The sequence below is a fragment of the Lepidochelys olivacea genome, assembly GCF_965140295.1.
Source record: "Lepidochelys olivacea isolate rLepOli2 genome assembly, chromosome: 27".
In the NCBI taxonomy this organism is placed as follows: domain Eukaryota; kingdom Metazoa; phylum Chordata; order Testudines; family Cheloniidae; genus Lepidochelys; species Lepidochelys olivacea.
In genome coordinates this window covers 5,800,878-5,826,181 of record NC_140437.1, presented here as the reverse complement: position 1 = coordinate 5,826,181, position 25,304 = coordinate 5,800,878, and the positions used below count along the sequence as shown (strand labels likewise).

Genomic DNA, 25,304 nt, shown 5'->3' with positions numbered 1-25,304 from the left:
GGGGCTGAGTCCAGCTTGTCAGCCCGAGGAGACTTAGCCACAGAAGAAGGAGAGCACCGCGGGGGCAGCACCGCCATGGCCTTCCCGCCCCCCACCGCCGGCTGCCTGCCTTTGCCCCCCAACCCTGACCCAAAGGGGCCCCGCTCCGGCCACTGCCGAGACGAGGGCGGCCTGAGGCAGCCCGGAGCGGGGCCCGACGGGCGGGGAGACTCCAGCTCTCCTGCGGCCCCCAGCGGCCCGGCCCGGCCCGGCCCGCCCGAAAACAAACCACCGCCGCGGGGCCGCCCGCCGCTCGCGTGTGGACACGCGCCGGGCCCCCGGAGCCCCGCCCCGCAGCCCCCGCGCGCCCCCTGCCCCCGGGCCGGCGCCCTCGCGCTGCCGTGACGCCAGCACGTCGTGCCGCGGCGCCGGGCGCGTGGGGGGGAGGGGCCCAACCCCCGGCGCCGGGCCTGGGCCCCGCCCTCTCTCGGGGCGGGGGCGCTGGCTTAGGAGGGGGGCGGTTGGTCCCTCCCCGGCCGCCGTAGCCCGCTGGGTCGGCCCGGCGGCGGAGGGGGCGGGGCGGAAATTTAAATCGGCAGCCGCGGCCGCTGTGAGGCGAAGGCGGCGGCGAGCGCTCTGGGCCCCCGGGGCTCTGCGGCGTGGCCGGGGCGCAGGCCTCGCTCCTCGCCGCGTCCCGAGCGCTCTGTTCCGGGCCGGGCGGCGCGGGCCCAGACCCGCCCGCTGCTCCATCCCCGATGGCGGAGCCGGAGCCCGGTACGCGAGCGGCGGGGTGGGCGCCGCTTCCCGGCAGGCCGGGCCGGGCACCGCCGCCGCCAGGTGCTCCCCGGCCCGCCCCCTCTCCGCGCCCCGCGTCCGCCCCGGCCCGCCCGCTGCCCCTGTGTCCCCGGCGCGGGGCCTGTCCGAGCCCCCCGCCGCCACCGAGCGGCAGCCGCTCCCCGGGGGGCCAGGGCGGGCCGCGCCCCCCCCCGCGAGCCCCCGGGAGATTGTGGCGGTAGGATGCAATTGCCTGGGGGGGTGATGGCCTCAGGGCGAACGTCAGCTTTAAAACATGCCCCCCCCCCCGCCCCAAACCCCTCTGTAATGGCAACAAGGCGTTAAAAGACTTGCTTGTCCCTTTCTTCCCTGGGGGTGTGTTGCCGCTTGTTTCTCTTGTGTGTTGGGCAGAAGGCGCCCAAAGCAGCTGTGATAGCGTCAGGGTCCCCTCCCCACTCTGAACTCTGGGGCACGGATGTGGGGACCCGCATGAAAGACCCCTAAGCTTATTCTTACCAGCTTAGGTTAAAAACTTCCCCACGGTACAAATCCTTCCTTGCCCTTGGCTGGGTACTGCTGCCACCCCCAAGTGAGTTAGACAAAGATTCAGGGAAAGGGCCACTTGGAGTTCCTGGTTCCCTAAAATATCCCCCCAAGCCCCTTCACCCCCTTTCCTGGGGAGGCTTGAGAATAATATACCAACCAAATAGGTTAACAAGGTGAGCACAGACCAGCCCCTTTGGTTTGTAAGTGTCCTAAAAACCCCATCAGGTTCTTAACAACAGAACTTTATAATAAAAACAAAATAAAAGAAGCACCTCTAAAATCAGGATGGAAGGTAATTTTACAGGGTGATCAGATTCAAAACACAGAGGATTCGACTCTAGGCAAAACTTTAAAGTTGCCAGAAAAATCAGGAATAAACCTCCCTCTTAGCCTAGTTTCAGAGTAGCAGCCATGTTAGTCTGTATCCGCAAAAGAAAAGGAGCATCCAATGCAGTGAGCTGTAGCTCACGAAAGCTTATGCTCAGATAAATTTGTTAGTCTCTAAGGTGCCACAAGTACTCCTTTCCTCTTAGCCTAGGGAAAATTCACAGGCTAAAACAAAAGATAATCAAACTCATTTCTTTCCTATTACTTACAATTTGTAATCTTAAATGCTTAGTTCAGACATGGCTTTAGAAGATGTATTTTCCCTGCCCTCGTTCCTCGCTGACCCAGAGAGAATACAAAGAAACACAAAACAAAAACCTTCCCTCACAGATTTGAAAGTATCTTCTCCCCTTATTGGTCCTTTTGGTCAGGTGCCAACCAGGTTATTTGAGCTTCTTAACCTTTTTTACAGGTAAAGGAGGGATTTTATGCTACCCTTAGCTGTATGTTTGACAGATACCCTCGTCCCTTGTGCTCTCCCCACTGCTCATCTGAGAGGCTGACTCTCTTGGTGGCTGTGTTTTTTAGCAGGTAGGATGGGTTGCCAATCAGAGAAAAGGCAAAGGAGACCCCCAGAGAAACAGCAGCAGGAGGTGACTGGGTCATCCAAGAACCTGCCCTTTTTGGGAAAATCTTTCTACCTGGACCTGCCGAATAACAAGAACATGGAGTTTCTGGTGGCGACAATAAAGCAGCTGGGTGGGGTGAGTATGGAGGCACCTTGCCTGTTGGAGAGCATGAAGCAGCTGCGCTCTAGCTCCAGAAGAGCCAAAGACTTGAATGGATGCTGCTATAGGAGTGATGCATTGACAAGGGGCAGAGTTGCTGAATGGACTTGGGTGGGGTGGTGGAATTCAGTGCCTCTAGTCCAAACCTTAACCTAAAATGGTAGTGGGAGTGGTGGGTAGGAATGCATTCCTGGAAAGACCCGGCCCTGTCACTTTACCCTTTGTGCTCCCATCTGCAGGGCTCAGGAAGTCTTGAATGCTCTTTTTAAGCCCAAAGATGGGGACAGTCCGTCACAAGCTGCTTGTAGGTCTATTCATGTGGAGCCAGGTTTTCGAAAGAGTCAGCTCCCAAGAGTGGTGCCTGTTCTTCAGGAGCTCAGCCCCTGGATGCATGTTGGGTGCTGGTTTCTTGTGAAAACTTGGCCATTAAATGGGAGCTGAGCTCTTGAAGACACCAAGGGCCAATTTTTCAAGAACAGTGCATTTGGCAGCTGGGGGCACTGTGGTTAATGCGCTGTACAGAGGGGCTAGGGAAGGGTTCTGAGTACACGTGTAAACTGATTCTCGAGTGTCCCAGCTCACTAGGCTGAGCAGTATAGTCCTTACAAGGTATCTTTCAGTTGCATGTAACTAATAGTCCAGCGTGACTTGGGAGGAGGCCTTAAGACTGGAAGACAGTAAGGGATGGAGCTGGAAGGGGAGAAATGTCTAGCTTAAAGACTAGGTCTCATGCAGCCCTGTTCCTGCATCTAGGCAACTGAAGATGGTGGTTTCTTTAAGATGTTCCAGACCTTGCTGTGGACTTGGTGGCTTTGCAGCTGACTCTGTTTTTGTCTTTGGTCCAGGTGATTGAAAGCTTCTTGAGTAAAGAAGTCAGCTATGTGGTTTCCAGCAGCAAAGAGGCCAAACTGTACAGTGGGCCTCGGAGACCGACTGAGAAACGGAGCAGCACAGCTTCAGGGGATGCCAAGGCAAAGACTCTGCCCTCTGCTATGCCCAAAGGGAGCCATGCGGGGCATCACCACAAGCCAGCAGACAGTGTAAGGACTGTGAGGGTCTAGGCAGCCTTAAGCCTTGGGGCAGTGGCTGGTGGGGAGCAGAGCCTGAGAATAGTAGCTGCAGAAGAGCTTGTCTGCCTCACTGAGAACACCTCTCTATTCAGCTGTCCCAGTCCTGGTGCTGTTCACACTCCGATAAATGAGCCCTGCCCTCTGGGCAGTGGCTTGAGATGCCAAATCTTTCTATAGCATTTTTAATCTCCAAACATTCTGCAAAGTGTCCACAGAGACTGGTGCAACTGCCTCTGGGGTGCAGCACCATCCAACAGCATACAGTGGCACTACGATGTGCCCTTCATTTACTAGCCTACAGTTCACAATAAAACTGGAAATGTTAGGGTGGCAGACAAACTCCCCACGGTGCAGCAAATGGCCGGCACATCCAGACTATTGCTAATCAGTGGTGAAGGGATAAATACCGTAGGAATTTACACAGGTTTGTAGCAGGATATGGTGGCATAAAAACTGATGCTTCCCTTCAGGGTCGCTACAGACTGGAAGTGTGGCAGGCCTCGCTGCCTCAGCTGGAGGTATAGATGTGCTGCACCTGCCTAAATGCTGGAAGAAATTGTTTATTTGGCTGATTAATCCTGCTGCTCAGCAGAGATAATAGGGGCTTGTTTTTTGTATGGATTTGCTTCTAATTTCCTTTTGTGTGACTTGTCCTGGTATTGGCTGGTGGGATGGATGTGAATGATGCCCCTCCCCTACTCCAGATTGCATGCAGGGACCAGCTCTGCATGTCACTGGGTTTTGCCCCAAGCTCAGAAATGTCGCTAGAGCAGAGGAACGATCATCAGGGTGCTGGTAGGATGAGACCCAGGGTCCCCTACCTAGAACTTCCAGCTTGCAAGGAAAGCATCCTGCCAATTCTGCTCAGAGTCAGCAAATCCCTGTCTGGGGCAGGGGGCTGGACTCAACAGGTCTAAGTTGAACTCTCTGTGCACCCTCAGAGGTGGGAGGACATGCTGGAGAGGGAGAAGGTGGAGGCAGCAGGGGTAAGATATAGGTGGGCTGGGAAGCAGCCATGCCGCCAGAGAAGGGAGCTGGCAGGTCACGAGAAAGGGGCTCAGTGTTGCACTTCAAGGCCCATCTTCCCAGCCTGTAAAACAGTCAGACTCCATTGAACTGCTAACAGTAGAACATACAGCACCGGGTGGGGCACTGGCCATGACTGCGCTGAGGGCTGCCCAGAGTAATAAAGAAATACAAGGTCAGATGGCTTGAGTCCTACCCCCAAACTAGAAGAAACCTTGCTGTCTCCCTGCGGTCTGACAGGGCATCCTACTGTAACATGGCCTCTGCTGGGCATGCCTATGCAGAGGCCAAATGGCTTCCCTAGCAGATTCCCATGGCTTTCCTGCTGCACAGTTCACCTGACCTGTTCTGTAGTCTCCGATCCATCAGGCTGAAACCGGGCTGACCTGCAGGTGGGGGGCTCTAGGTGTCCAGGGCAGACTTTCAGTCCCATAGAGCAGAGCCTTAAAGTACAAAGGTCACTTGCTGCTGCCCAAGAGGAGCTTGTCCTTTTCCAGAGGACATCTGCAGTGAGGAGCCTGGGGTGGAGAGGGGAAGCCTGGGGGCTCTGAGTAGAATCCTCTCCTGGGAAGGTTAAACCCTATTGCATCTCCCTGGAGGTCTGTAATCTGGGGTGGTAGTGAGGTTTGGGGGTGCCAGGGACACTGAGGATCTGTGCCCTCGCCCTTTAAAACTATCTGGGCAGTAGTGTACTGGTCCACCTGGCTGGCTGCTCAGGAGCTTTTGGTCTAAATGCTGTTTGGCTTGTGTCTTCTGCAGGCTCTGATCAGCAGGGGGAAGGAGCTGCTGCAGAAGGCCATGAGGAACCAGGTGAGCGGCACGGTGATGGGCTTCTCCTCTAGGCAGGTAGGTGCAAGGCATTCCTGAGCAGGGCAGCAATCCAGCCTGTGCTTGGGGAACGGTGCAGAGACTTGGCCCATCACTAGATTCCATGTGGGCCATTGCCTGGACAAGTCCTCCATTTGAAAATGCAAGACTGTAACGCTGCCTGGGGTTCCAAGCCTTTCAGCCCCTTATGGGGCCTGTTCCTTTCCCACGTGCTGCCCCTTGGGCTGGACACTCATACAGGTAGCTGTACTCCTGTTGCTCTAACGCAACGCATACGACTGCATAACAGTGACTGTGCGTCGTCAGAAGGGGATTTTCTGTCAGTGTAGATAACCCACCTCTCCAGACTAGTTCAATGGAAGACGACAGTGGGGTCTGGTAGGCCTAAGTACGTGATGTAGTAAGGTTGACCTGATGCTTTTAGGTGTAGACCAGGCCTAGAAGAGCATCACAGCGGCATCAGAAGTAGCAATAACCTAGGGAGCACTAAAGCCACGTGTGACATGGACTTGGTTAGCCACATAGCCTGCCTGCAGAGTTGTGGGAGGCTTTGCCTCTAGACCTTATGCTGAAAGGTTTCCGATCACTCAGTACATGGCGTTAATGCTTAACTAAAAGGTTCATGCTACAGCTGACATAGTCTAGTTCATGCTTCCAGCTCTGAGTCAGGATAAGAACATTTCTCCTCTTCCCTGCACCACGTGCCCTAGGACTTGGAAATGCCAATTTCATCTGCAAATCAACAGATCCCCTCTGGGTCAGGGAGCTGGCCCAGGATTGAGCTTTCTGAAATGGCAAAGGCAGAAGTGGCTACTCAAAAATCCCATCTCTACAGCAGGATAGCTCTTGTTTCTAGTCTTGAAAAGAGCAAGCTGGCAACTCTTATACCAAGATGATCTTAGCTACAACTGATTTCTGGTCAGTCAAGATAAGCAGTTTTCTAGCCTCTGAGCAGTGGGATTGCAGCCTTTTCACTAGGCTTCCCAACTCTAGAAGTTCTCAAAATGACATCTGCTAAAATCCTGCTGCTGACTGAGGATGGGGGGCAGGAAAGACCAATGTTAATGATTTGACAATGATGTGACACACAATATAATCTCATACCCTGTCGAGGCCAGCAAACAGTTTGAGATGTCCACTCTGCCCTGGGCTGTACATCACTGAGTCTCTCCTCTTGTTTGTGCAGGATTCCAGCAGTGGCAGTAGTATCCTTGTCAATGCTCGCTCCTGGGGCGTTCGGATCTTGCATGTGGATGGTATCCTTCTACAGAAACTTTGTGTTGTGGGGATGGGACTCTGATCTTTAATATCTAGCTTCTGAATCTGTTAAATCAATGACCTGGGGGGTGAATGGCTGGTTATGGGGGGAGGAGCAAGAATTTGACAATGGGTTACACTGACTGAGGCTTTGCTGGCCTGAGGAAACAGGCTTTCAGAGGAGGGTCTTCAAAAGTCTGTGTGTGGAGAACGGGGTGTGGGCTTGGTCAGACCCACTCTGGTCTTTTCCTAGTAGTCTGACTGTAACCTTCCTCTCCTGATCCAAGGGTTCTAAACACCGGCACAGAACCACCACTACTCCTTAGAATAACATCTGGTCTGTTTTCAGAGTAGCAGCCGTGTTAGTCTGTATCCGCAAAAAGAGAAGGAGGACTTGTGGCACCTTAGAGACTAACACATTTATCTGAGCATAAGCTTTCGTGAGGTACAGCTCACTTCATCGGATGCATGCAGTGGAAAATACCTGGTCTATATGTCAAAGGCACGTCCTTGCTGGATTGATGGCCCTGAAGGCCTCTCTCTAAGCAGACATGTTTAATGTCGACCATGTCAGCGAGCCCTGCTGAAGTGCCTTGATCCTGGCATGTAGCAACCCCCACGAGAGCAGCTGGCTGAGAGCCTCAGTGAGGGAGGGGAGCAGTGGGAATGCCTCTCACTGACAATGGGGCTGGGGCACTAGGTCTCTGCTGGACTTGAGCCAACAGCTGAGGCTCTGTACCCTGGGCTCATGCACACCCAGCACCGTCCAACGTGAGTTTAGAGTTTCTGGGCTAAAGTGGGCGGCAGCTCAGCTTCTGCCTGTTTGTCCAATTCCAAGGCATGCTGCACCTCCTCTGCATCTTTCTGTAAAAGGAAACGCTGCTACGTCTGCCTTGGCTAGGGCTAATGGGAGTTGGTCCAAGAACAGAGATTCTCTCACCCACCTGGTCTCTCAGGGCGAACACAGCAATCTGCCATCTAGGGCTGAAAGCTCTTAGCTCCCACTGTGACACTTAGAGCCAGATTGTAGCATGCAACACGCAGCGTTCCCTCTCCCATCTGGCCACTAGCTCTTGTCCTTATTTCCTCCATGGAAGGAGGATGTGCAGTACCACTCTTTTCCCACAGATGGCAGAGGAGGGTGCTAAAGCACTTTCCCGGGTGTGGTGGGTAGCTCGATGGAGTTGTATTTCATCCTCTGTTCACTATGGGTGCTGAGGAGTAGCAGCTCCCTCTGTTTCTCTGGGCTTTAGCTCCTTGACTTCCCACCCCACATAGAAATGATGGCCTATGTGCAGCAGCTGCTGTTCCGCGTCTCAGGAGCAAGGAAGCAGAGTGAGAAGACGATGGTAACTGACCGAAACTTCCCCCAGTCCAGGGCTTCCTGGTAACAAGTGGGTTTTGTCCTTCCCGACTAGCCCAGGATGCAGTCCTCTTACAGCAGAGTCACTTTAGGCCTTGTCTGACATACAAGGTCAATGAGCAAGCCCCAGAGGGACTGGTTTTGTCCAGTGCCAATCAGTATTTTTATCAACCATTCCTAAATTCTAAGGCCAGAAGGGATCTTTGTGGTGATCTCGTCAGACCTCCTGTGTAAACAGGCCACAGAACTTCCCCTAAATAATCCCTAGAGCAGATCTTCTAGAAAACATCCGGTCTGGATTTAACAACTGTCAGGAATGGATTATCCACCACAACTCTGGGTAAACGGTTCCAATGGTTGATTAGTTTCACAGTTAAAAATTTGTGCCTTATTTCTAGTCTGAATTTGTTTAGATTCAACTTCCAGCCACTGGATGGTGTTGCCCCTTTCTCTGCTAAATTGAAGAGCCTGTTATTAAATATTTGTTCCCTGGGTAGGTATTTACACCCTATGCTCAAGTCACCCATTGACCTCTTTAAGATGAATAGATGGAGCTTCTTGAGTCGTTCGATGCAAGGCAAGTTTTCTAATCCTTTAATTAGTCTTGTGGCTTTTCTCTGAATCCTCCCCAATTTATCAACATCCTTCTTGAATTGACACCAGAACTGGATGTAGTATTCCAGCCACAGTTGCACCAGGGCCAAATAGAGGTAAAATAACTTCTCTGCTCCTAATCGAGATTTCCCTGTTTATGCATCTAAGGATTAGCTCTTTTGGCCACAGCGTCCCCCTGGAGCTCATGTTCAGCTGATTATCCACCATGACCCCCAAATCTTTAATCACATCTTCCCAGGACATTTTCCCACTGTAAATATGACCTACATTCTTTGTTCCTAGATGTATACATTTTATGTTTAGCCATATTAAAAACACACATTGTTTGCATGCATGCAGCTTACCAAATGATCCAGATCATGCTGAATCAGTGACCTGCCCTCATCGTCACTTACCACCCCCAATTTTTGACATCTGCAAACTTTATCCGTGATGACTTATCATGACCTGGTAGAAAATATAAAAGCTGTTAAATATCTTAGGGCCAAGAACTGATCCCTGCAGGACCCCACTAGAAATGCAGCTGCTGGAGGATGATTCTGTTTAGTTAGCCAGTTTTTAATCAATTTAGTGTGTGCCATGTTACTTTGATTAAAAACTAGAATATAAAACTATCATGCAGTACCAAGTCAAAGGCCTTACAGAAGTCTGTTACATCAACACTGTTACCTCTTTCGACCAATCTTATAAGCTCAACAAAACAAATCAAGTTAGTTTCCCTAAACATTCTAGGTGATACAAAATTTTTGGTAAAGTTACAGATGACCCAAAGATTGGGGCAGTAAGTAATAAGGAAAGGATACTGTTAATGATCTAAATAGTTAAATGATCACAATCCTACAAAATGCATTTTAATACAGCCGAATGTAAGGTAGTACATCTAGGAACCAAGAATCCAGGTTATACATACAGGATGGAAGACTGGGAGAAAGTAGTGACTCAGAAGGACAGAGTGTTTGTTGTAAATGTCCCTCAACATGAGAGCTCAGTGTAAAAGCATGGCAAGAAGGACAAGTATGGAAAGGAATATTGGGTAGAAGTAGGGAAGTGATGGTTTTGTGTTTCTTTTTTAGACCAGGTTAGATGCACACCTGTCACGGATGGTCTGGACTGACTTAATCTTACCTTAGCATGGGACTGGATGATCCCTCTAGATCCCTTCCAGACCTTCATTACTATGATTGTATGGTATTGGTAAGACCGCTACTAGAACACTGCCTAGTTCTGGTGTCCAAACCTCAAAGATGAGGACATACTGGAGAGAGTTCAAAGGGGCCCCATGTGATCCAGAAGCTGGAAAAGGAGCCTCGTGATTTGAGGCTTAAACTCAATCTATTGGTTTTACTGACATTAAAGTTGAAGGGTGAGTTGCTCACTGCACCTGGGCACTGACACATGGACAAGATCTTTGATCATGAGAGGGGCTATTCAACTCTGCCGCCAAAGGCGGAACAAGACCCAGTGACTAGAAGGTCAAGTTGGACAAATTCCACCTGGATGTAAGAGGCAGTTTGCCAGCACTGGGGGTGAGTGAACATTGGAACAGCCTCCCTGGGAGGTGGTAGACTCACCCTTGCTTGGAGTCTCTAAAGTGAGATTAGAATCTTTCTGCAACATGTTTTAATCCTGCTCTAGGAGCAATGCTGCAGCTGTTTAGTGCTTGCGGTGGCCCTTTCTGGCCATGGACTCTGAATCTCTGAACCCCTGTTCATCCCCTTCCTTCATGGACTATGGGGGGGAACAGGAAGCTCTGCACTGCCCCCAGCATTGTCATCTGCATGTTCCTAACACTTGCAGATCAGTAGGAAGACCTTGATTATTATCAAATCTCACATTTCAGGGCTTAAGCAGGTTGCCTGCTGAGATCAGAAAGGAGTCTGTTCCCCAGGGCACAATTGGCCAGAGGTATTCTGTGTGGGGTTTTTGTTTGTGGGGTTTTTTTTCTTTAACCTGCCTCTGAAGCAGCGATGAGACACTGGACAGGGTGGATCAGTGCTCTGAGATGGTGCAGAGAATTTCTTCTCCATTGCCTGGCTGATGTCTCCTGTTCATGTGCTCAGGGTCTCACTGATCACTAGCTTTGGGGCTGGGAAGGAATTTTCCCCCAAGGTCAGACTGGCAGAGACCTTGCAGGGGTGAGGTGGGGGTGTCCACCTTCCTATGCGGTGTGGGTCACAAACCAGATCCTCTGAGCAGGTCACTGATCAATTCCCTGCCACCGCAGGGGCCTCAAGAGTGAGATGCCACTAATGCCTCTGTTCTCTGCCTGTGGCATGCAACTGTTTCATCTCCTGAGGGCTGAAATCTTTAGCCTAGGGAGTTATCGGGCTCAATATAGGTGTGTCCAGGGGTTGGGGGTGGTCTGTGATATATAGGTGGTCAGACTAGATGATCTGATGGTGCTGGCCTGAAACTCTGATGCGCTTGGTATAGTTAACCCAGTATAACCTAGCTTAGTGGGAATGTCGTTATACTGGTAGAAAAGACCTTATTCTATGCAGGAAGAGGAGGCACCTTTAGCTCAGTATAACTGAGTCCGTGCTGTTACTTTTACTGGTAAAACTAGATTCGCTTAAAAAAGCTCACCCAAGCTGAAATACGTCTAGCAAGCCAACTTCAGGTGCAGTTCAGGCCTAGTGCTAGGCTGGCAAGGCTGGATGACCAGCTGGGGTCTCAACCTACAACAGGCCCAGATCCCAACCAACTTACAGGGGGAAACTCCAGCTTTCTCCACCCAACTTGCAAGGGAGGTAAAATCACAATGCGGTATACAGTCAGTCTGCCAGCAGGCTTGTGCTAGGGTTGGGGACGGGTGAGGCTGGCCTTCTTTTAGGAAGGGCCAGTTGTATGATCTTTCCAGCAGTCTGGTCTAGGCAGTGCTGAGCTATGCAAACCAAGTCCGATCTGCCAAACACCAGGGGCACAGCAGCCGTGGACTGCCTTAAGGATGAGCATGCCCTGTGCTGGCATCTCCCCCTCACTGCTCTGGAATCAGTGGGCTGCTAGTCTTGTCTATGGCTGGCTCCCATCCTAAATGCTGTCTGTTTTTTCTGTCTAGGTGAAGTGTTTCTCAGTGGGGCCAGGAGTCCTTAAAGGTCAGTACAGAAGCTTTGCTCTCAGCTGGTGTCGAGCTGGTTGGGAGACTTTGTGAAAACGCCTCACTGTGATATTTCAACAAAACGACTTGTTTTTGCAAAAACTTCTGTTCCCTCAAAGCCGTTTACTGTCCAAGCTCAGACAGAAACCTCTTGCCGGGCTCTCCTTGTCGTGCTTTAAAGCTTGTGCAGCATTTTGAAAGCATAGCTAGGATGCTTCCTGTGTGGCTGGCTTTCTACTCTTGCTTTCCAGCGGGATCTTGTCTAAAATCCTGTTAATCATTTGTCCACTTACCTGGTCTCCCCTGTGCTATGAGAGACTCTCCAGCAGGGCTTCTAGAATTGAGAGTCATGGTAGGAACTGCGGTACTGGTGCTTCGGTCTCTGAATCCGTGTTGGCTGTGAAATGAAGCCCTGTGGAGGGGAGGACGTGTCCCCCACGTCCCACTCACTCCTGCTAGCAGAAGGCTGCGCTATGCCGCGGTGGTGCCGACGTGGGACTGACCGTGCCTTAACGTGCAGTCTGGTCAGGGAGCATTCAGAGAAGCCTTTGCTGCCTTCAAAGCATTCAGCCTGGAGTCAAGTCTGACTCCTAAACCGCGAAGGCAGCTTTTTGTTTTTTGTTTGTTTGTTAAAAGGTGACCTCCAGAGCTGGGGCAGACAGTAGCTTTGTGCCTCTCTTGCCCCTATATAATGGGACAAAGATGGCTGGAGATCTCTAGGAAACCTTGCTTCCTGCTGACATGAGACTTCAGTCTCGTCTGGCCTGGAAGAACCTCCAGTGACTGAGAGCTAGTGTAAAGATTGTGACCGGAGAGTGAAAGCGGAACAGTTGGGGGTGGGGTTTGTCACCGATCAAAACTCTCCGGCCAGGCCACTAGCAACTGCATGGGAACAGTCTCAGCCTTGTGCTTGAACAGCTACTTCCCTTCAGTGACTTAACATCCTGCAGAAAAATCTTGGCTCAAACCTGCTCAGAGGCCTCTTGGGTGCCTCAGCCCCAGCAGGGGTGGTCAAACTTGGTGTTCTTGATCTCCCAAGGCTGGGCAGGGGGCTACCCACCTCTCAGGCCTGGGCCAATCATAAAGAAGCAAAGACTCCAGTCTCCCTTGTGACTGTGGTGAGTTTGACACTCTCTCTACAAAAGCACTTGGAGCTGCTCCTGTGCTTTCCTCAGTCGGCCAAATCCTCCTCCTCAAGTGCAGCACCGAGCACCTTGGCACAGCTTGGGACACACCAGGCTACTTGCCTTGTGCTACCCACATAGCAGGAAGGCACAGCCCTAAGATCCTGCCTATGGGAATAATCAACCTGATGCCCCAGAAGAGGCTGTCTGAATCCTGACACTCTGCTGAGGCCGAGTTCAGCTACCACTCCCCCAGCGCACGCTGGTACCTGCTGTCCGCCTGGCATGGAGTGCATTCTGACAACAGCCGCACTTTGGCTCTGGGCCTGACCACAACTTGGGCCCTTATTGTTAGAACTAACTATCTTGTTGCTCGCTCATCTGCAGCAGCTTTTAACTCTTCGCTGTCTCTCAGCTGTCCATTAAATCTTCTCTAGACTTAACCGTCCCCACCAAGGTTCTGAACACAGATTGTATGTTTTGCCTTCTAAATGACTATCTGCCCTGAAAGTTGTCCATTGAAATATCTGCATCCTTAGCATTAGGCTTCAGAGTCCACTGGTGGAGATAAGTGGAAAATTGATGCTGCTCCGGGCTATTGTTTCAGGCTGCCTGCAGACTCTGGCAAACAGATCTTGATTCTTTTTTCAGGATTTCTTCGCATCCAGAAGTGTTATAAATATTGGGGGGAAAAAAACAAACTTTAGATTTTGGAGTCCAGTTCTGTGTAGCCAGGGATTGGATGATGGGGATAGGGTGTGCATGGTGGGGGCGGGGGGAGGGAATGCCTGCCCAGGCCAGCTGCTAACTGCAGAATTCTCCTTCTAGTGGGAAAACTGAAGCCCCCGTTTCTGAAGATTGAGGACCGGAGCAGGTGAATGAGCCTTTTCAATCTGATCCTTCTTTTAACTTTGTGGGCAAACTTTGGTCTCCTGGCTGAAGAGCTGCGAGGAGTCCCTCGGCAGATGCTCCCTCCCCTCTTACCCATAGAACCCTCCGAGCCCCTCCATTGACAAGAGAGTTGTTGATGCACTTCCGGTGCTGGGGAAGAAGGGTAAATGCAGTGCGGAAATGTAGCCTTGGTTACCTGTGTGCACTGTGAAGTGACAGTACTGGACAGAGGCTCCATTTCCAGCTCAACCAGATTCTCTGTGTGACCTTGGCCAAGTCACTTCATCTCTCTGGGCCCCAGTTCTTGTGTGTTCGTCCCCCAGTGTGTTTAGAGAGAAACTCCATGGGCAGGGCCTGTCTGTGTACAGCAGCCACCACAATGGGCCCTGATCTCTGGGCCTCTTTGTGCTGCTCAAGTAACTTGCAGAATTGCAGCCTACCAAGCCACAGGGAACAGAGATTCTTGCCACTTGTTGAGCTGCGTTTGTCCCTGTAGCAATGGATGTGACTAGCCCTGGGAAGTAGCAAATGTTACAGGACTATGATGTTTATGATGCACTTTTCTTACTAGAAAGCAGTTGTTTCTAGGGTGTAGCTCATTGCACAGCTAAGTAATACAATCCTTTAGAGCAATGGTTTTCAAACTTTTTTTTTTCTGGCGATCCAGTTGAAGAAAATTGATGCCTGCAACCCAACGGAGCTGGGGATGAGGGGTTTGGGGTGTGGGGTGGGCAGAGGGTTGCAGTGAGGGCTGCAGGGTGGGGCCCAGAATGAGGGGTTCAGGGTTTGGGGGGGCTCAGGCCTGGGGCAGGGGGTTGGGGTGCAGGAGGGGGTCAGGGATGAGGGATTTGGGGTGCAGGGGGGCTCAGGACTGGGGCAGGGGATTGGGGCATTGGCTTGCCTCTGGCGGCTTCCGGTCAGCGGCGCAGCGGGGGTGCAGAGGCAGGCTTCCCACCTGTCTTGGCACTGTGGACTGTGCTGCGCCCTGGAAGCGGCCAGCAGCAGGTCTGGCTCCTAGGCGGAGCCACGCAAGAGACTCTGCAGCGCTCACCCGCGGGCACTGCACCCATGGCTCCCATTGGCTGGGATTGCGGAGACTATGCTTGGGGCAGGAGCAGTACGCAGAGCCCCGTGCGGGGGGGCCCCTCAGGCCTAGGAGCCAGATCTGCTGCTGGCTGCTTCTGGGCACAGTGTGGTGTCAGAACAGGTAGGACTAGCCTGCCTTAGCCAGGCAGCACCGCCGATGGGACTCTTAACGGCCTAATCAGGGGTGCTGACCAGAGCTGCCAGTGTCTTCCATTCCACGACCCGGTACTGGGTTGCAACCCACAGTTTGAAAACCACTGCTTTAGAGAGGCGTGGGAAACGGCAGCGTCCAGAACTCGAGTGCCTTAAGTACTCTTTGAAGCCCACGTCTGAAGGGGCACTAACAAGCAGCTACAGGACCAAGTGTTAGGTCTGGGAGTAATATGTAACAAAGCACAAAGAGCAGAAGGGTGAATTCTAAAGTATCAGCAGGTTTCGGGTAAAACCTTCCGTGCAGTAAAAGAAACTCCACCCCTGCACTGGGTGAGAGCGTAAGAAGCAGAGTGAAATGGATTGATAGCAAGTGTGAGCTCCTTGGGCCAGGAGCCATCTTGGTTCTATGTTTATGCAGGGCCTAGTGCAGTGGGGCTGGGTCCATGACAGGCTCATAGGTGCCATTGCAACACTGATAATAGTCAGCACCAGTTTCTAATGTCCCTGGCTTGGAGTGTAATGCAATCCAAGCTCAGGCGTGAGAGGAGAACTAGGTCTCTCAGTGCTATCAGCTTAATCTCAGGTGCTGGTAACAGGCATTTCTAGCTGAGACTGTGTCCCTCAAAGATTTTCACAAACTGCTGATTGCGTCCTGTACTCTAGGCCCAGTGCAGTTCCGCACATGGGATGGGAGGGTGCAGGGAGAAGGCTGCCTTGGGATTCACCGTTCCAAAGGCCTTGTCCTACACTTGGAAAAATCAAGTACATAACTGCCCAGTGGCTCACATCCACCAGTGGTAGCAACAGCTGGAGCTATGGGATGCAGGATGCCCACGGAATTACCAGCATCTTTCAGGGCTAGGCAGCAAACACCTGCCCTATGGCCTCCACCGGTGGTGGTGCCCTGTCTGCGAAGCTGCTGTCTGCCCCTGAACAGGAGGCAAGTCTGGCTTTCATGAGTTTAAGTGCTGTCCACATTGCAGTCAATGGGGCCCTCCATGGATGCAAAGGCTGGACTTGTCCAGCGGTGTGGAAGTGAGGGAGCTGGGGAAATGGGGACAGAGGCTGGAGCTGCAACAGGGAGTCAACACAGGTCTCCAGAGCTGAACCCTCGACCTGCAGCTCAGCCCACCTTCTCTGAGCAAGCAGAGAGCAGGGGGACTTGAGGGCTCTGTAGGAAGCTGCCTGCCCCAGCAGTCTCCCAAGGAAGAGTCTCTGGGCCAAATCAAGGCATGGTGTAAACATGCTGAATCCTGAAACTACCCCAGGGGTCCACTCTCATCTCAATCTAACAAGGGAAACAGGAACATAAGAACAGCCCCATACTGGGTCAGACCAAAGGTCCATCTAGCCCAGCATCCTGTGTTCTGACAGTGGCCAGTGCCAGGTGTCCCAGAGGGAATGAACAGGACAGGGAATCAAGTGATCCATCCCCTGTCACCCATTCCCAGCTCCTCGCAAACAGGCTGGCGACACCATCCATGCCCAGCCTGGCTAATAGCCATTGATGGACCAATCCTCCATAAATTTATCTAGTTCTTTTTTGAACCCTGTTTATAGTCTTGGCCTTCACAATATCCTCTAGCAAGGATTCCACAGGTTGACTCTACGTTGTGTGAAGAAGTACTTCCTTTTGTTTTTAAACCTGCTGCCTATTCATGTCATTTAAATGGGGACGTGGAAGCCCTAAGCAGGGGTCAGGGGCGCAGGAATTGAGCCTCTGTGCTTGGACGAAGGCTCAGGGAGGAGGTGTGGGGGAGCCTGTAGTAGCCCAGGTAAGTGAGAACTGGGCCAAAATGGGTCACAGCCATGCCTGACGTCTGACACTGATGGTTCTTGCAGGAAATTCCGGCCCTTCCATCACCAATTCAAGAGCTTCCCTGACCTGAACTTCCTGGCACCGAACAGATCCAGCCCATTTGAGCCTCTGAAAACCCCCCCAAGCTCCTGCAGAGTTAGGTAGGTGGTGCAAGCTGCCAGGGAGTGTGGCTGTTACAGCCCCACTGCTGCCTGGGTGCCATTGGTATCCCAGACTCCCTGCGGACATCAGAGACTCCTAGCTCCTTTGCATGCGGCCAAATAGACTCTCTCCTGAGCTCCTTTGTTCCACGGCTCAGCCTGATCAGAGCTAATCTGAGCCGTGACCTTTTTCTAGGTCGGAAAACTGCCAACTGGATGGGGAGGGCCCCTGGCTGGCAGGTGGCCTCGCCATCCTCAGACCTGGCTGTGCTGATGGCTTGTGCCCGAGCCTGTGTTTCACAAAGACTCCTCTGGGGAAGGGAGTAAGTGAGTCTGTGTGACCCAGCTGCAGCCCTCGTGACTCCTGAACACTCTGGGGCTTGATGCTGCTGCTGCTCCTCCGCCAGCTTTCTGGGAGGGGGGAGAAGGGGGGGGTCCACAGGACTGTCCTTGGTCCACATCTCTTCTCCTTTAGCTCTTACCTCTGGCTAATCTCCTCCACAAACCAGCTCAGCAACTCTCTCTGTGCTGACAACACGTGGACTTTCCTCTCTGCTCCAGACCTATCTCCTGTCAGCCCCTCTCTCTCTCCTATATCCTCATGGATGTGTAGCCGTCAGCTCAAGCTCAACATGGCTAAAACTGAGCTCTTAATCCACCTCCTTCCCCGCCCACTACCTCCTTTCTCATTGGGCTGAGCAATGCCATGGTACAAGGCACTGGTGGGACCTCATCTGGAACATTGGTCGCCCATGTTCATGAAAGGTAAATTCTGACCAGAACAGGTGCAGAGAAGAGCTGCTAGGATGACTAGTGGAATGGAGAGCCAACCTTACGGCTTGTTCAGCTTAGCGAGAAGGCTCAGGTGGGGCATGATTGGTCTCTGATTATGGCGGGGGTGAAGAGCTGTTGAAGCTGAAGGACATTGTTGGCCCAAGAAGAAACGGGGATAAACTAGCCATGAACACATTCAGGCTGGAAATGCGGCTTCTAATCAGCAGAGAGGTGAGATTCTGGAACAACCTCTTCTGCAGGAGCTACTGGGGTAACCACATATTTAGTTTTAAGAGAGCTGGACCCATTTGACTGAGGCAGCGGCCCTTGGGCCACTTCCAGTGTGTGTTCCTATAAACCCATGCTTCAGGGACCCAGCTGGTCCCCTGCAGGAGTCAGGGTCACATTGCAGGATGCAATGTTCTCACTGTCTACCCTGGAACCTGTTGCTTTGCTGGTGTAGCTCCCAACCTGGACTGCTGACAGCCAGTGCATGCCCCAAGTGTCTGTGCTGGACAGTGCTGGGTCAGCAGCCTGTCAACAGCACTATGTGGATTCCATCAGCCGGGGTTACTACCTGCAGGGTGACCCCAACTCTCAGTCCCAAATGTTGGCAAACCATGTGCTCTGCTATGTCCAACCCTCGCCTGGACCATTCAGAGACCTAATTTGGTTCGTTTGTTCCTTTCAGGATATATGCACACCACAGCTTATTAACTGGGCACAAATTCACCCTTCTCTTTAAATATTTTTTTGTGATAAAAATGAAATATACTTGATTTCACTTAATTTTGTTAATAAGTTTAAAGAATGAAGGTAGAGTTACAAGTAAAACACAATAAAATATGCTTCTGAAGGCCTAAAACTTAATCTAGCAAGATATAGGCTTTCAAGATGGGTTTCTCTCACCAGTCATCCTTCCCAGCCATGGCTGACGTTCACAAAGGTACAAGGTGCTGGCTTCCCTTGTCTGCTTAGGCAAAGATCTTTCACCTAAGACAACTTCTTACCTATATTCTGTTCCAGCGACTTCACGCGCACCCCCCCCCCCCCTTCGTTGAAGGACTCGTCTTTCTCAGCTTGCAAGGGTTCTAGCCTCTTGTCTGTGTAGTGATGGATGCCAAAGATGGCTTCAGTCCTTGCTTAGATCTTCTGAAGGTCAGTGACTTTGTTTCAAGAAGCAGGATGTTCTCATGCTATTCTTCCCTTCCTGTGGGCTTCCCATCCCCTTTGAGTTCAATGAAAAGCAGCTTCCATTGTTTGATTCCTCTATGCTTCATGTACATAGGAGAGAGGTAGAAAGCTGTGCCATCCCCTCCTGTCTGGGCAGGCGGTACAGCCTGGTATCAGTGAGTGTCCAGAATTCCTCATTGAGTGTTAATACAGCCAGTTCAGTGATATTAATCCCCAGAGTCCTTAGCTGTCAGAAAAGGCCTCACTCAAAACTCTTGTAGTACAGTAATATCGTACATCAGCAGCTGATTCAGCTGCTTATCACTGGAGGTTCAGTCCACTGGAGGTTCAGGTTCTTTATAGCCCAGGGAGCCTTTGCAGTGGATTCCTCTGGAAAAGTGAAACCCAGGACAAGTGTCTGTCTCCTTCTGGGTACAGATGCCATGCTGCCCTCTTTTTCCCCTCCCCTTGTTAGTGTGAGGTTTGCCTCTGCCCCTTGTCAGCTTGGTGGGGGTGTGTAAACAGGGAACTCTCATCCCTTTGTTTGGGACAGACCTGGTTCACACACATTCTGATGATGATACCATGACTCTCCATACCCATCACATGCAGACCTTGCGCAAGAATGTTAATGAGCAGCGAGTTATTGGTACCTCACAAGGCTTTTTTTGTGCAAAGATTATTACAGTGGTGTGTAGGATGTGAATACAGGCTGCTTTCAGTCCCAGTCAGGAATTCTGGGTTTACCTCCCTCCTCTGAAGCCTCAGGATGGTCGTGGCTGGGCTGGGCTACTGCATGGGAGCGCCAGGGCTCTGAGGTGGCCCTGGGCATTTTCTCTCTCAGGTGCTTGGCTGATGGGTCTAGCTCACAAGCTCAGGGTCTAACCGAGCACCGAATGTGGGGTGGGGCAGGAATTCCGCCCCAGGTCAGGTTGGTGGTGAGCTTGGGGGTTTCGCCTTCCCCTGCAGCATGGGGGGGGCGGGTCACTGGCCAGGATTATCTGGGTGTATCTCACATCATTCCCCTCCCATTTCAAGGGCCTCGGGCCCTGGTGCCCCTCGGCCTGTGGCGCAGCATAGTCCAGTGTTCTGAGGCTGTGACCCTTTGGGCTCATTTCAGTTGGGTTCAGTGTGCGGGTGCTGGGTGGGGCTGGTGCCCAGGAGGTCAGACTCGGTGAGCTGGGGGTCCCTGCTGCCTTCAACTCTGACTTGCTCAGTATGGACAGCCCCACTGTCCTGTCTGTCACTGAGGCCTGTAACCCAGGCATCATCTTCAACTCTGACCTCCCTCTAGGTCCTTGCACGCAGACTGTGTCTATTGTACCAGTTCTTTGTGCAGAACATCCCTAAGGTCTGGCCTCTCCTATCCATCCACAGACCTAGAGCTCCCATCCAGGCCCATCTCACCTCTCAGTTACTGCAGCCTCCTTCTGTCTGGCCTGGACACGTGCATCTCTCATATCCGAAACACTGCTACAGACATCGTTCTCCTTGTCCACTGTCTTGACCATGTCCTCCCCCCACCCTTGTTGTGTCCTTCCACGGACTCCTCCTTCTCTGTCGCCTTAAACATGAGCTGCTTGTCTTCACTCTGCAGGCCCTTTGTGGCCTATCCCCACCCTACCTCTCACCTCTCCTTTGCTATGAAGAAGTCAACTCCAACCTCTGATCAGCCCAGCGATGCTAGCCTTCTTCGCCCCTTTGTGCTTTCTTCTCTGCTGCCCCTCACGCTTGGGATGAGCTCCTTGTAGATCTCCCACAGCGGCCTCACTGCCCGCCTTCAGATCCCACCTTAAATCTCCTTTGCTGCAGTGCCTACATGGACCCGACAACAGTCAGGCCGCTAGTGTGCAGAGCCCACAGCCTGTCACGCTGAGCAGCATTCTCACCGCGTTCTCGTGCTCCCCGTCTCGTCTCGTCCCTAAGATTGTCTGCCCCCGGGGGCAGAGGCCATCTTGTTTGTACCACACCTAGCCCAACCGATGCCTAGGCATGGGGATAATATGGATATCTAGCCTGTACTGTGTCCCCTTGCAGAGCCCCCGAGGGCTGTCTGACGCACAGCGAGAGAGAGAGGAGCCCCCGGTCCAGCCCAGCCACCGTGCCCAAGAGGAGGAAGGGGTTTTGTGAATGTTGCCAGGAGACCTTCGGGGAGCTGCAGATGGTAAGGGCTCCACTGGCCTAGCACTGCAGGAGCTGCCTTGGTCTCCCCTGCTCATGGTTCAAGGCAGGCAGAGCCTCTGCAGATATGCCCAACGCAGGCGTGCCCAGTGGGGAAGCAGACAATCTTACAGGTGTGCCTTGGCTCCGTCTGCCGCTCCTCTGACCTGTCTCAGCAGAACAGCCCAAGTCCATTGGGAGCTGGGAGTGTGCAGTCCCGCAGGGCAGTTGTGCCCCTGGCCCAGGGGCACCTAGGGTGCCAGCACTGTTGCCCATCCCAGCAGCTGGGAGCCAAGCTGCAGATTGCACTGCTCTTGCCCCATACTTGTCATACCTTGGCCCTGGGATGTTCCCAGCACCATAGCCATGGGCAGGGGTAGAGCCGCATTCCCTCTGTGCCCACATCCATTCCCCTTGGCCCCACAGCCTGTCCCTGAGGGCCTCTAGCCTTCCCCAGCAGTTGCCATGCAGCTACCTGCAGGGCAAGCAGCTACTGCTGCTCCCTGGAACTCTCCCCAGCATGGGACTGTGGCTCAGCTGCACCCTGCTCTCCTGGGCCTGCTGCTGCGAGAAGAAGCTGCTGGCCCCACGCTCCCCTTGCTCTGTTCCAGCACCTCCAGAGCCCCCGGCACAGGCGGTTCGCGCTGGACGCCTCTCAGTATGCGGCTGTGGATCACGTCATCGCTCAGCTCACCAACGACTTTGCAGAGATCCCAGCCTGGTCCTCTCCCCCCAGGTAACACACAAACAGCTTGCTGCCCTGGGGCTTGAGGGTCTGGCTTGGGCAGCCTGGATCATGGTGGGTTAAAATCCACAGCCAGTCAGCTGCTCAGTGACAGGCAGGCAGTTCTGGTGGAGGGGCCCTGCTTCCTTTGGCAGAGCAGGATTAGGGGACAAGTTCCCTTTGGTGTCCAGGGTAGACAGGCTGGCTCCTTCCCCTGCTACACCCTCAAAGACACGAGCCACTCTGGGCTCCTGTTGCCCTGGGGCTGTTCTCTTGGTTCCTGTGGGGAATTTCCCAGACCCCTCTCATGCCTTTACCCAAGAGTGGCTCATCTCCTGTGACGCAGGACCCCTCACTGCCCAAAATACACATCTCCTCAGTCCCCCTCCTGTTTCTCTGTGCTGGGGTGTGTCCCTTTGGGGCTGGGTCAGGCTGTCCTGCTCAGCCAGCAGGTGACCCTGGTGAAGTTGACCTGGTGAAGGTGACCCTGATGACTCCTGGGCTGGAGTTCTGCACAGCTGCATTTCAAGCCACTGCTCCTCCCAGGCGATCTCCCAATTTACTCGGCCTCACCTTCTGAGCAGAGGGGCTTAAATACCCCATCCCTGCACAGATCGTGCTGGCTCCCTGCTAGAGTGCTGCACAGCCCTGGCTTCTGTTCCATGCAAGGGGCTCCCATATTAAATGAGAAGCTTTCTCTCCCAGGGTGCCCTGCTCTCCTGCAGCTGACAACGAACTCTGTGGCTCTCGAGCAAAGGCTGTGGAAGGCCTGGGCGCACCAGCTGCAGAGCTGGGATGGAAGCACCAGCTGGCCAGGAAGGACAAAGCAGAGCTGTCTCTCAATGCAGTGTCTGTGCTGGATGGGGAATGCGCCACAGGCCCAGAGGAGACGCCAAAGGAGAAGGTCAGCGAGCTCCCTCCTCCAGAATTGCCCACTGGGCACCCCCTCCTGGGGCTATGGGCTGAGGAGACACTGCGAGCCAGGCCATCTGCTAGCACAGGGCCAGCTGGGAGGGCCCATGCTTGGTGTCAGAACACAGACCAGTCTGCTGTTGACAACACTGCAGTGGGGGCTACTGCCTTGGCCACTGCTCCTGATCTCAGCCAGTGGACCTGGGCCAGCGATGGATTGCCTGGAGAGGCAGCTGCTTGCTCCCCTGAACTTGTTCCCCAGGATGCACTCGAGTCCCTGAGTCACCCTCTGGGAGCATCGCCCTGCTCCAGGAAACGCAAACTCTCTGACAGCCCTTGCATGCGGCTGGAAAAGAGGCCGAGGATAATACAGCCGAGCAGCAACCCCCTGCGTCTGGAGAAGCAGACAGGCTCGGTGTGCTGCAGCTCAGTTCATCGGGGTGTGGGGCTGGCTGTGGGAGGGGTTGCTGGCACTGCTCCATCTGGTGCTCCTGGAGCAGAGCTCTTGCTGCTTTCCAGCAGGCTCTGCAGCTTCCCTGCCTCAGCGACGCCTCAGGACAGAGCCCATGTGCTCCCAGAGCCTCCCGAGCCTGTTCCCATGGCTATAGCCGACACTGAGGCTACCCTGGCGAGCACAGCCACTCGGCAGGGCTGGGAGAGCGGGACTCCGGGCCTGCAAGAGGGGCAGTCTACAGAGCAGGCCCCAGAGCCTCCCTGCTGTGTGGCCGAGTCTGGCCTCGAGCTGCAATCACCTACCTGGGACAAGGCCAGCTGTTCTGCAGTCCATCCGGCCCTCCCACACCTGCCAATCCCCCCAGCCAGGCGCTTGCGCTGCCCTGCAGTAGCTGAAGGTGCGCTGCCCAAGCCACCCAACAGCACAGACCTTGGCGAAAGCCTGGCCGCCCATCCCAGCACCCTCCAGCCTGCCCCTTGCAGAACCCACACTGGCCCAAATCTGGGGCCACCATCTTCTTCTTCAGAGTCGGACTGGGACGTCCAGCTGCTCTGCTCACTGGACGCTCTGCAGGGCACCAGAAACCGGCCAGTAGACCTGGAGGTGCTCCGGAGGACCTGCATCAATGTCCAAGACAGCGGCTATGAGTCCCATCTCTACTCGGTCCTGAAGCAGAAGTCTGAGCTGGACTTAGGCAGAGATGACCAGAGCTGTCGGAACTGTCGTGCAGAAACAGAAGGAGCCCCTTTCGCTGTGTTTGAGGCCTGCCTGGGCAGCTGGACCAGCTAGCCACTAGCTGCACAGACCCCGTCAAGAACTAGGGCTCACCCCCAAGCACAGTTGCTAAGGGAGCCCCGCAGAGACGGCTGTGGCAAACCACTTTCCCCACAGCCATCAGAAGGCACAAGGCTGGCCGGAGACGGTCTGCGGGCACTGGAATAAGGACTGGCTGCAAATGGAGGGTGGGGCTGAGCCTGGAGGCTTTCGGCAAGACTGATCTGATTGGTTCACTTGCTTGTGGAGCTCAGCCACAGGAAGAACTCTCCCCAGCCTGGCCATGCTAGCCCTGGCTTCCCATGGGGACAGACCACTGGGCCTGGCCTGGCCTTGACCAGCAATGGCCTGGCTCTCCTCTCCCCTCAATGGAGCGACCAGGAAACAGACTCCCTTGCCTAGACTAGACTGCACCGTGTGTCCAACTGCTCGATAGTGGCTTTTTAATGGCCTGCCGCATTTCATTAGTGCTGCTCATACACGCACCTCCTGTGCTCCTCCATCACCCTCTGCAGCCTGACCCTGGAGGAGGGAGACGTGAGCACTTAGTACCAGGAAAACAGCGTTCCCTTAGCCAGTGGCCTGGCCTGACCTCACCTGTCAAGTGTGCAGCTAGCTGATGCCAGAGCCGGTGGAGGCGGGAAGCCCCTAGTCTGATCTGCAGATGGAGCAGGGTTTTCTCCCATCTTCCCATGCGGCAGGCAGGCAGTCAGACGTTCCCTCGTCCAGAAAGAGCTGCTGTCTTCTGGAAGTGACTGCTCTGAGCTCCCCACAGTATCTTTCTGTTCTCACGTTCTCTGCTCTTTCTGCATCTCCCTGGCTCCTTCCTACTTGTGGTGCAGTTAATGGGGGAAATGAGCTGCTGTCTGGATCGATTCCTCTTCCTGTTTTAGCTTCTGCTCTGTTCCATGGGGCCATAGCTCCCCTGTCTCTCTTGTCTCCACTGGCCATTGCAGATAATTGGTGTTTAAAACTTCCTGCTTGTTTTAAAAACACATTTTAAACCAAAATAAACTGAATGAGTGTAATGATCCAGTGTGAGACTCCACTTCATCATGCGGCTGCCTGGGGTTAACCTGGCTGCTGATCCTTCCCCTGTGCGAGGCCTGGGAGAAGACCCCACCTGCAAAGGCTGATAGCTGGGACCCTGTGGCCTCACTGGATGGGGGCACTGCTCTAGGGTGGGGGTGCTGCCGGTCTGGGTGGGTCCAAACATCCTGGCGCTTGGTCTTCTCCAAGGAGGTAGGCTGAGGTACATCCAGCCCCCGAGGGTTTCCACAGCCCTCCTCTGCTCCCCCCAATCTTCACCTGCAGGAAGGGGCTGTGCTTTTGGGAGCCCTTCTCAGCACAGCTGCTTCTGTGCACAGCCCTGGCAGCACTTCTGTACTAGGGACAGTCCCTCCCCGCAGGCATCTGCGCAGAGGGTGAAGGTTGGCTGCAGTCGGCTGCA

General features: G+C 53.5%; 1 protein-coding gene across 6 annotated transcripts; it reads left to right on the top strand.

Moving 5' to 3' along the window:
• Window positions 1–465: 465 nt before the first annotated feature.
• On the top strand, window positions 466–24,885 carry DBF4B (DBF4B-CDC7 kinase regulatory subunit). 6 transcript variants are annotated; one of them, XM_084615969.1, is made up of 12 exons: window positions 466–816; window positions 2,218–2,390; window positions 3,260–3,454; window positions 5,270–5,356; window positions 6,525–6,594; window positions 7,874–7,944; window positions 11,632–11,668; window positions 13,623–13,668; window positions 16,767–16,883; window positions 20,868–20,994; window positions 21,602–21,726; window positions 22,420–24,885. In XM_084615969.1, the coding sequence occupies exons 1-12, from the start codon at window positions 735–737 to the stop codon at window positions 23,867–23,869; spliced, it is 2,580 nt and encodes an 859-aa protein (XP_084472095.1). In that variant the 5' UTR covers window positions 466–734; the 3' UTR covers window positions 23,870–24,885. The 6 variants fall into 6 exon arrangements, with proteins under 6 accessions (XP_084472095.1, XP_084472094.1, XP_084472098.1 ...); XM_084615968.1 differs by having other exon boundaries at window positions 2,215–2,390; XM_084615972.1 differs by having other exon boundaries at window positions 467–753.
• Window positions 24,886–25,304: the final 419 nt, after the last annotated feature.

Excerpts from the sequence above, each read along its gene's own strand:
- DBF4B (XM_084615968.1), top strand. The coding sequence starts at position 735 with ATGGCGGAGCCGGAGCCCGGTACGCGAGCGGCGGGGTGGGCGCCGCTT. Across the intron at positions 6,595-7,873 it reads TCGGATCTTGCATGTGGATG|AAATGATGGCCTATGTGCAG; the intron begins GTATCCTTCTAC and ends CACCCCACATAG. Across the intron at positions 20,995-21,601 it reads CCTTCGGGGAGCTGCAGATG|CACCTCCAGAGCCCCCGGCA; the intron begins GTAAGGGCTCCA and ends GCTCTGTTCCAG.